Source organism: Orbicella faveolata, unplaced genomic scaffold (genome assembly GCF_042242905.1).
Source record: "Orbicella faveolata isolate gen_17 unplaced genomic scaffold, um_ofav_v1 contig_35, whole genome shotgun sequence".
In the NCBI taxonomy this organism is placed as follows: Eukaryota; Metazoa; Cnidaria; class Anthozoa; order Scleractinia; family Merulinidae; genus Orbicella; species Orbicella faveolata.
The window spans coordinates 18394131-18405000 of NW_028301564.1; the positions used below are offsets into that span (position 1 = coordinate 18394131).

Below are 10870 nucleotides of genomic sequence, written 5' to 3' on the forward strand. Positions count from 1 at the left end.
AAGGCATGAATAGTTGGCTTTCAAGTTAACTTGTTTGTCTTCAGTTTAGTACAAGGAGTACTCCACTCACCAGTGACATAACTATCACAGAATTATGATAATTTATGCGAACAGTTTTTGTTTAAATAAGGCATTTGTGGAGAGAGAGAGAGCCAGTAGAAGAGGCTGCCTCTCCCAGGAGAACTCAAGAAGGGGAACCCTGCTAAGATATCATCAAAGACCAATATTTCGTTATTCTTTTATTGAAGTACAATTTTCATGCAATGATTACCATGCTATTAAGATGATTGTTGTTTGACAACTATCACTCCAAGCTAATCTCTTTTAAAGAACTAAAAGAAATAAAAGAAAGCTACTATGAACATGCCTGTGCAAGGAAAAGTGCAACTTTTGTGTGATAAATCTTTAAAATTCACTTAAAATTTTCTTTTTAATCCCACATATAATTTATGTTGTTTACTTATGTTTTTTCCTCTCTATTCATAACAATTAAATTTAATTAATGATACTTTAAGCTTATAAATTTACAGCAGAACACTTCGTCATCAATTCCTCCAAATGTTTCCAAGGCTGAATAATGTTAATTTTTGTTAGCGAACACCTTGTTTGGAAGTAAAAAAAAGGGCTAACCAGTATAAATATCTGACTGGGTTATCTATAAATGCTTGAGAATAACATTGCAAGAAAAAAGGATGAAAGAACGTTTAGGTCAAGTTGAGAGGCAGAGACGTTGGGAGACAGCTTTCAATATTAACAGAATGTAATCAATGTTCTGCACCAGAAATTTTTGAAAGAGATTTTACTTTTCTAGGTATAAGTTAACTACAGTGTAACTGGAGAATGGTATGTTAGGAGAGACAGTATTGATCTGTAATGACTGCTGATTACAGTTTGTCGTGTCCACAAGAAAAGTCTTAATGTAAAGTATCATGGGGGATTCGAACAAAAGCACCTGGCACCCTTACAAAAGATAACCTTCAGCTTGACTTCAAGATCCTTGTATTAAATAAATTATCCCAACCCCATTTCCTGAATTTGCCCCCCTCAAATCCAATCTAACTGACTGAGTAATTTCTGTTGCCTCTGGCTTTCACTAACCATAACTACACTATAAGACATTGGCAAAAACTGGTAAGCAAAAACCCGGCTAGGTGCATTTCAATATATACAGATAGCAATTTGTTTTAAATAATGTACATTTCATGCAAGCAGCCTCGGTTGCCCGCATTATATCATACTCTTTTCAATAGTCTGTACTTTGTCAAATAAATTATCTCTCTTCTTAGTAGACATAGTAAAAGTTCGACGTCCCAGGATTCAAATAGCTCTGCAAATGCCGTGACTGTTCCACTGCTGCAGTCACACGTTTATTGAAATCACTGTGAAGAACGTCTCCACCTCGTGGAACACGGTAGAGGAAGCCGTCTACGTTAAGCATGCATAAGCCTTTCCCATTCATCAAGAACTTGTCGGCTGTGACTCCATGTATGCTGTAGCGTTCGGTTGCCCATTTGAGCCACTCCATCACCTCCCATTTATTCCACACTCTGGGATCTAAAGAAGAAAAATTTTTAAGCTCTGATCTAATTCCTGTGCTGACTTCATATTATGATGCAGTCAGACACAAGAAGATAGCATAACATTATTGGCAAAATGTAGGTGATTTGTTTTAACTTGCCATCAAAGAAAACTGTGAGAAAAAAATGGCTGCATGAAATCCTAGCAGGGCCATTTTTCTCACGGTTTAGGGACTACGCATAGTCTAACCTGGTGGTTCAAATTATTATCTCCAGCTCACATGCACTACCATGCACCAAGTCAGCTTCTATAAATAATATTCTGATAACGGATATGGAAGATGGTCAAGGTGTACCATGTGGCACAGGAGTTTTAAGTTTGCAAGTTGGTGATTTTTGTTTTGCAGGATCCTGTTTTTGTGATTTCGACAGGTATATTCTTTGTTTCTGGAATAAATTTTTGATGTTCTGCAAGTTGCACACAATTGAAATTTTAACAATACTGGTTGCTTTTTCAACTAATGCACATACTTGAAATACAAGTGAAGCAACATTAGTTAATGAATGGAAAGTACTTTGTTTTTAAGCAAAGATGACGTCATCATTTCATGCAAGGAAGCAAACCATAAAGATGCCACAGCACACAATTTTAGAACTCAGATACTGCATAACAAAGCGAATTGTACAAGTCTTGTAGATTAACAATTTCTCTCTAACTTCTGCACTAGCCAAAAAAAAAAAAAAAAAAAATAATCGTGCACAGCTTACAAAATGAGATATTTTCACTCCACCTTCGACAAAAGTTGCTTTCTTTTTGCCATTAACAGACCTTGATATTTTGTAATGCCTCTTACCTGCAGGAACTCTGGGCTGCTCAAAGTTAAACACGTTATCTTCATCATCAATATCAGGCACAACGCAGTCTTCAGATGTTGAGGTGCTTCCCTTCTTTCTTGTTGGTGAAGGTATGTCTGAAAGAGACAGACAAATCAGGATTTAAAAGTGCAGCCAGAAACACATACAGTGTTTACAGAGGATAAATCATACAGGCAGTGCCTCACATTGCATTTTCCTTGTTCTCAAGCGGCGTACAAATTTTCTAGTAAGGAAAATCTAGATTTAGTCCTTAGATTTGCTGTCATGATTGTCACCACTAGCCAAAACTATTTTCTGGAGTTTGCATGACAAACATAAAAGTGCCGGCTCCAAGTGCACTTCTGCCGTAACTTTTAGTTGGGCAAATATTCTCATTAATGTAAGGGCAAAGATTCTAGACTACAACGTAATTAAGAATCCCTATTCACAATATATCAATTTCACGTTCCTATGATCACAATGTTGACTTTGTGGACTGTGTGGGAACAATATTATCATCACAGACTGCAATGTTCGGCCAAGCTGTACATGTATGTAGGTGTCTCTTAAACATTATACAACTGTGCCAGGGGTAGATTATAATGATGGGAAACAGGCATGATGTTTTTTGATCACTTCCACAACTGATCCATGTGTGGTGCTGAACTACCTTTATTTACTCAAACTAGCTGATTCATGAAATGACGTAATTCTTGGTAACAATACTGATGCTCAGCCCCACTCGCTTGTGCTGGGTGATGACATTGATCAACGACTAGTACACATGCTGCTTAGTCAATACTGCTAAGAGCTTACAAATATTTAGGAGCTATCTCACAGAGAGAGAGAGAGCGAGAGAGAGAGAGAGACACACAGAGAGAGAGAGAGAGAAATTGCCAACATTTGAAAAGGAACCATTTCCTTAAAGGCTGCAAAATGATTATATTAGTATTACCTTTCTTGTCACTCTTAGACTCTATTTTCAGAAAGTTAATTACATGTAAGCATGCCGAGATAATGATCACGACAATAGCACAAGATTTGCGTCATAAGTTCTAATTTTAGCTTTACACAAGGAAACCAAAGTTAAGAACTGACATGAATTTGTAAATGAGCTCTGCTTTCTTCAACCATAACACGAATCACTTCTGTCCCAACTCTCTAACATGCCTTTATGTTTCAGTTAATTAAACGTACATACACCTGCATTCAAAAAGTTATTTTTCTTTGGCTCCCTGTACTGGAAAGAGCTGCCAGAAAAATTGTGGCACTGCTATTTAAAAACATTGTGAATGAAATCTTGGATATCTTAAAGCACCCTACTGATAATAAACAGCAATTCACAAATGTGAAATGATAATCTATCTTGTCACTGTCCCCCAAGGCAAGTTAGATGCTGTAAAATTAAAATCTAAGAGCTTGATTCGAATTTGCACATAAAGCACACTTTAGCTAGCCATCTGGAACTAAAACGACATGCATGTTGCTCCTGACAGTGAGATCACCATATAGGCTCATGGAAAATGAATCTCAAGACTGTTCACATCAGTTGTTCTTTGCGTCAGTGGCATTGTTTATTAATAGATGACGGATGTATCAAAGGAATTTTGTTCTCCCCCTACACAACAATAAAAAATTAAAATAATTTTCCCGAGGAAAATGAAAAAAAAAAACATCCATACGAGCATAAGAGCTGTAATTTACCCAGAAACTGTTTTCAAATGCTGTAAATAACCTGCAGATTTGTCACCATGAAAATTTCGATATTTTTCTTTTTGAGTTCTGGCACAAAATGCAATCCGTTGCCTATCACCAGGTTAGGGGAAAAAAATATAAAAACCACAAAAGAGCCCTCAGGTCTAATTTGGATGAAGAATGAAAATGATAGTTCTTCTATTCCAACTTGAATTTTACCAAAGTATTTTAAATACATCTGATTTTAATAAAAAGGACCAGTGAGTCAAACTATCTTTTTGGATAAAAATTTTGGCCCTTCAATCATCATTGGATTTAGGACAAAAAGCAATTAAAAATGGAAAATTTCCACGTAAGATTATTTTACTGCCCACACAAAGCTATTACTGATGTGAAGTAACATCTGCATTCAAATTCGACAAGTCAGTATGAGAAGTTATCATATTATGATAAAAGATACATGTATTCAAGATAGATCAGAAATCTAAGTTTATCACTACGAGATGAATAAATGAGAGATGAGATGAGAGATGAATAAAAAAATGAATCTTTTGTCCTTTCCAGTGCAAAGATAAAAGATATTTATTCAGTTACACACACAAAGAAAACATCGAAAAGCCTGTATCCATCGAAAATACGTGATTTCTTGATGGTTGACCATAGAAAGTTCTAATTTACCTAAAAAAGAATTACGCTTATTCATGCAGTAGTTTCTTCAGTGTTGCCAAGTTGAAAAATGCCAATTCAAGCAAGTATTGTGTCTCAAACTAAAGAAAATCGCTTGAAACCGCAAATAACACACATTTTTGTGGGCGTCCAGAATAAAATTTTCTGCAGGCGACAACAAAAAGTTCTTTGAAAGAACTATGACATAAATTCAAATGGTGTGATTGCTGAACCTACGCAAATTACATTAACTGTGAAAAGATTTAATTACAGAACATTCTCCAAGAAGACAATGCTTTTAAATTACTTTCACTAGAAACAAGAGCGGAAAGGAAGAGTCTCTCGTCTGCGTGGTGTTTACTAATCTATGACACAAATTATTACTATTCATCACATGTAAAATCACGTTATGAAAGCTAACAAACGAGGAACGCCGCGCGAACGATAAGCCAGTACATGATGCAAATGTCTTCCACTTTGATCTACTAACCTTGAAAATTCACTCGAATATCCACCTGAACATCTTCAAGAACTCCTTGCTGCCCCAACGTAAGATTGTCTTGAAGCTACGGGAAAAAAAAAATCGCGGATATTGGCCATCAAACGAGCAAAAAGTCAAGGCCCGGCCCTGGGAGGTGATCTGTCAACCATCACACAATATACTGAATACCCATTAAACCCGTGATAGTCACAGCGTCACGTTACAAATATAAGCCCAGAATAATTAATATCGCCAAATCTTCGTGCGCAATAATCGTCTCACTATTTTTTCAAAGCATAACTTTCTATCCCAGCTTTGCAAGATCGTTTACTTCTAACCAAAAAGCACGTTTCTGTTAACAGTTTCGATCCTTTAATACTCGCGTCATGTGAGGATGCATTGAAAACGACAAAGAACACAATCTAATGAAATCAACGCTTTGCCTTGCACACATTTTCATTTTACAGCTTAGTGATAACAACATTCAAGCAACAAATGAAGCGAAAGTCAAACGAGGAAATACAAGTAAAAGCTTAAGAAAGCGCTTCAGCGTGTCTGCAGCGTGACTCCATAAGCACGCGTGTTGCTTCTGTATTGTCTCGCGCGGACATGCAAAAATTCCATTCCGGCATGCGGATTCTAGAATACACTAGAATAAAAGCTACTTACCGGATTTCCTTGAAAGAAAACTTCTTGCTCTCCAACTGTAAAGCCCTCTTGTGCCTCGATCATTTGCTTCAGTCTAAAGACTGTTAACGAAAGATGAATCCGCAGAGGAAACGGTATTCGTGGCGTTCCATCATCAACGAGAACTCTAGCAAGGAAAGGAACAAACATGGAACTCAGCCAATAGAGCCAAACCACACGACGAAGCAATAAAAATAGTGACAAATGCCACAGATAAATTGCTATCTATTCACTGCTCAAGCTTACCGAATGGCCACTGGATCGCTCATCGTGTCGGCACGATTCTATTAACAAAATTCGAAAATCAGGGCAACGAACTGCAGGGGTTACGTGCAAGTGACGCGAAACCGCCTGATCGAAAGAGCGGGTCTTGCTCTGCCAAAAGATAGTGCCAGTCACTGAAGGAAACTCAGTTGAGGCGTGAAAACCAGTCGCCGCTTATCAAGAACTTTCCATACAACACATTTCATGTACTGTTTTCCCCTCGACTCGTAAGCTGTTTCAACGAGTATTGTTTTATAATAGGAAATGAAGTCATTGCTCCGTATTTTATGCCCAGGAGGCTGTCGTCATAGAAACATCAAGCTCCATTGTTATCGGCTTTCCTTATTTGGTTGACACCTCCTTCGCGATATCGCAACCGTTCCAAATTAGGAAGTTGGCTTTACGAGGTTTGCGTGCCGATGACGACACGCCTACGGATCGGGTCACGAAGATATTCCGACAAATGTCGAAAATATGCGAGAGCTTTAAAACGGATAATTTTGCCTCTCGAGGTCACGGGTTGGTTCCGTGGTGTAACGGTTAGCACTTGGGACTCTGAATCCCAAAATCCGAGTTCAAATCTCGGCGGAACCTTTTTACTTCTGTCTTTCTTTTAAAACCAGTTAATGTTGAAGTGAAATGTAGGATACATTTGAGCGCTCTTTTATAAACTATGTGAAAATGCATAAGAATTAATTTTGCGCTTTGCACGCGAAATTGCGTGAGGGGAACTGGCGTCTGTAAGTCAACTAATATCCACCTGCGGGGATGGCCGCCATTTCACGGTATTAAAAACAAAGCAATGGTGTTCACTTATGTCAAGCAAATCCCGGTTTTATTTAGAAATACTTCAAGAAATCAAAACAATGCACTTTTTTAAAAATATCTGTATTTTGGTTTTAGTACAGCAAAATTAATTAGGGAAAAAGGTTATAAATAGCAGAATTAAATATTAAACATGTACAACTTGAATTTAATCATACAATACAAAATGCTATGTAAGCGTGGCAGAATTTTGTTTTGGCAAAAACAGAGCTAACAAATCTAGATCAAATGTGATCTTGCAATGTACATTACGGACTGATAACAATCACCGTGTTGTAGGTTCTCTTTATATGCGATCACAAAAATCAACTGCAGATCACACGTGCAGAGTAAATAGTTACAGCTCTTGTCAAGAGGGTAGGAAAGTCAAATGGCTGACACTTAAAAAGTATTTTTTTTTATTCTTTGCTAGTCACGTCTTTCACTGTCTTGCAACTATACAACTGAACTTTGCCTTGAAACCAGCTGTGTAATCGAGGCAGCACGTTTTCGTCTTACAACATGTAATCAAAACAAAACGACTGGTGAATTGAAGTAATCATGTTTTTATTCAAAACACGTGTATTTCTGTCAATGTATTTTTGTACATGCAAATTGCCATGATTTTACAGGCAGTTCAATCTTATTTGCGTGCTACGTTCGCCTGCTAAAAAAAGCAGAATCACTCAAGAAGCAATTCTACAGGCAGTTTAATCTTATTTGCGTGCAAAGTTCGCCAGCTAAAAAAGAAAAAAAAGCACTCAAGAAGCGATTACTCCGCGCTAAATGCTCCACAATCCTTCCCTAGATTTATCAGTTTCAATCCTTTTAAGAAACTCCTCTAGGGCTGGCAGAAAAAATAATTTCAGTCATGTACCGAATTCTTCCCATAGGCACGGTAAGCTACACCCGTGCCCTCAGTTTTCGAAGCCTTCCGTAGATTGAAATCTCAGGCACGCCTGATTTCCTCGGGCTGTCTCATCCTCCTTGGCAAAAGTCACGACTTTCAACGCCCACCATTGCGCAAACCTTGGGTACATTTCCAAGTCAAATGTACGTTCATTTGTCAGTGTTTCGTTTTCTTATTTTTGAGGAGTGCGTGCTTCAGTGACATCTGCAAAATAAACAAAAAGAAAAAAAAAAAAATTATAATAATAATAATAAATAAACAATAAAAATCAGATCACATATAAACTTCCTAGTTATCTTAAAATTTTCTAAAAAGGAGAAAGATGAAGCTTTAGGCGATGGCGTTTGAGAGCAATTTTAAAACGTGTTTATTAACATTTTTCGTTGCCGTATTATCATTTTTTCGCTGTCTTATTTGCTGTCTCTTGACATGTGGGATCTTCCATCTAAAAGTAATCTCGCATCGATCTTAAAAGAGTGCACATCTATACGAGTGGGTTTTTTAATCATTGTGTTGATATCAGGGAAATATGACGTGACTTATGTCATAACAGTTTGCTTTATTTACAAGCGACTGTCAACACATGCTTGCAACTCACGTACAAAATACACCGTGTATATTTTATTCGCGTACATCAGACGGTAGCCAGAATGAGGCAAAAACGAGGCACTTGCCTCAGTCGGTCATCTTTTTCGTTTTTTGCTTTTTTTTTGTTTTTTGGAGGGGGAGAGTAAAACACTGCTAAATACCTAACAAGACGATTTAACCATGGACTTTGCCTCAGTCACATTTTTTTTTTTTTTGGCTACGGCCATGCATGTATTTACACGCTAAGCTTGTTCTTCTAGTGTAGTACAAGCGCATGCAAGACATGCTACCTGCTTATCTCGGAATGAACGTTTTGTTTTGCCTCTGACATCTCTGTTGTGCCGCATCATCATGAAATTCTTGTTTCGTCTTTTCTCCTAAAAAGGACGAAAAAAAAAATGTGTTAATCTGTTAAAAACAGCGAGGTTAAAGGTTTCCACCTACATTTGTATGTGCAACAATTCAGCACAAGAAAGTATCTCACCTTGTTTGATGTACTAGCAAACTGGTTCAGCCTTTTCTTGGTCGCTTTCTTTGAGCCAAACTTTTCCCTGCCTTGTCTGCCGGCCTGCCAGTGAAAAAAAAAGTAGATGAAAATCAAAGGCGCTGAGTACTTTGCCCTGACAGTTTTACTTTACAAGGACGCAACTACAAGCTAAGAGGTCCGGAATTCAAACCCGGCAATATTTTCGTGTTTAATGTTTCTGAACAAGAAGTACGCCGTACATATACTCTAAGGCCCAGTCCACACTAGGCCGGAAGAATTTGAAAACGAGAGTTTCACTCTGAGAATGCATCAAATGTCTTCCGTCCATACTACACCAGAAGAATTTAAAAACGCAACAATCACCGGTTATTTTGGATTTCGTGTTTGAGGAAAACCCGGTCAGGGAAATCGCATGGTTTTCGTGACGGAGTAGTTTTCGTAAAGCTCCGTTTTGAAAATGTTCTCCGTCCACACGAAAACGAAAAGCTGGCGTTTTCAAATTCCTCTGGTTTGAGGAGCGTTTTCGCAAAGCTGCGTTTTCGCGACGGGTTAGTATGGACGGTAGGCCTAACCATGAGAAATGAAGCCGTTTTCAAATTTCTCCGGCGTAATGTGGACGCCGCGCGCAGCCTTATTTTCCAATCTATTCAAGAGTGTTACATGTAATGGGTGAGGGCTAACTACGCGGTGTTAAACTAGCGGTTAACTGTCACTTAAAGCTTTCCGTTTTCTTTTAAACTGTGACAACGAGACAAACGGTGACTCAGACAACCTCAGACATGCTAAGAAAATACCAGATGGCCGGTTTAACACCTCAGGCGATTCTCCATGCGTGAGGAATAAACAGTGGGCGAAGCGACCTCCAGGTCACCTTACGCTAGGCTTTCATGATGTTTCTAAGTGGGATATAAAACGCAAGTAGTTCGCAAAACCTTGAATTAGATCGCTGAAGATGTCGATTGGCACCGCAGCTTAGAACACAGCAAAAAAAAAAGCCTGGCCCTGTCCTGAGCTATAAGAGAGAAGTGTAATACGACTTTTGGCGTGAGGCGTACTTTTATTTTTAGCTCTTCATGTATAAATATAGAAACCATTCGGGGAAAAATCATTCACTGGGGATTATAGGAAGAGCCAAGCAGAGATTGCCTGACAGTATTATGTGATACTCTACTGCTATCAGACAAAGATTTGTTCTAGTCTCAATAAATCCCCCCGCGCGCCAACCAGACAACTGAGAAACCAAACGCGACTTTTTCTTCAAATAACTGAACTTATCCGACAAACAGCATGCGAATATTCTGAACAATTGATAACACGAGTGACCCCACGAGTGAGTCTGAAAGTTAACAAGCTGGATCATCGTGATTTTCGCAGCAGCTCTCAGTCCATCTCATAAGTGTTTCCTCTTTCTAAAATTAGAGCATGAAGTCGCAATATTACGTGTAAACAGTTCTTCGAGAGATGTAAAAAAAGAAAAGAAAAGAAAAGAAAAAAAAAAACAGCAATTGCCCTTACACAGCTGTATAAACGTAACATATTCCTACAAGTCGCCACAAGCTTTGCATTTGTTTGTGCATGACAAATCTTCGCTCGCTGAAGCCGTGTCGTATAGAAAACAAGTGTTATCCAATCTGCGAATCTGCTTAAGGACCTTTAAGTTTCTGTCTGATTCGTGATTTTCGTCAGCCAGCGGTCAGTATTGCCCGACTGTGAAAATATTAAGACGTCTATTTTCCACGCTTTGACGTAATAAACTCCGTCATTCAGTCTGCTTAACGCTTCAAGACGCTGTTCATAAATGCATCGAGTGCGCACTAGGTTCGCTTTTGGAAGAACTTCATTTCCAAACTGGATCAAACCTATTTTTTTTTCCGGAACATATTCATACATTGTTCAAGTCCATTATGCAGTTTAAC

At 38.3% G+C, this 10870-nt stretch overlaps 2 protein-coding genes and 1 non-coding gene across 3 annotated transcripts in view; 1 reads left to right on the forward strand and 2 right to left on the reverse strand.

Annotated features, from left to right (window-relative positions):
* Positions 1-226: 226 nt before the first annotated feature.
* On the reverse strand, positions 227-6428 carry LOC110055587 (uncharacterized). Its single transcript, XM_020761977.2, has 5 exons — positions 6148-6428; positions 5884-6028; positions 5224-5299; positions 2372-2488; positions 227-1554 (listed from the first exon to the last, which is right to left on the reverse strand). The coding sequence occupies exons 1-5, from the start codon at positions 6168-6170 to the stop codon at positions 1283-1285; spliced, it is 633 nt and encodes a 210-aa protein (XP_020617636.1). The 5' UTR covers positions 6171-6428; the 3' UTR covers positions 227-1282.
* Positions 6429-6687: 259 nt separating this feature from the next.
* Positions 6688-6759, forward strand: Trnaq-cug (transfer RNA glutamine (anticodon CUG)). Its single transcript has one exon. It is a non-coding gene; the product is annotated as a tRNA-Gln (tRNA).
* Positions 6760-7365: 606 nt separating this feature from the next.
* The window catches only part of LOC110055584 (protein SDA1 homolog), a 26083-nt gene continuing 22578 nt past the window's right edge, over positions 7366-10870 (reverse strand). Inside the window, exons 22-24 of the mRNA XM_020761968.2 lie at positions 8952-9035; positions 8758-8844; positions 7366-8083 (exon numbers count right to left, since the gene is read on the reverse strand). Coding sequence (XP_020617627.1) covers positions 8036-8083; positions 8758-8844; positions 8952-9035 — 219 coding nt within the window. The 3' untranslated portion in view covers positions 7366-8035. The remainder of the gene's footprint in view (positions 8084-8757; positions 8845-8951; positions 9036-10870) is intronic.

Coding starts and splice junctions, on each gene's coding strand:
- LOC110055587 (XM_020761977.2), bottom strand. CDS start 6,170: ATGAGCGATCCAGTGGCCATTCG. Junction 2,489..5,223: donor TATTCGAGTGAATTTTCAAG/GTTAGTAGATCA, acceptor TGTCTCTTTCAG/ACATACCTTCACCAACAAGA. Junction 1,555..2,371: donor GCAGCCCAGAGTTCCTGCAG/GTAAGAGGCATT, acceptor TTTCTTCTTTAG/ATCCCAGAGTGTGGAATAAA.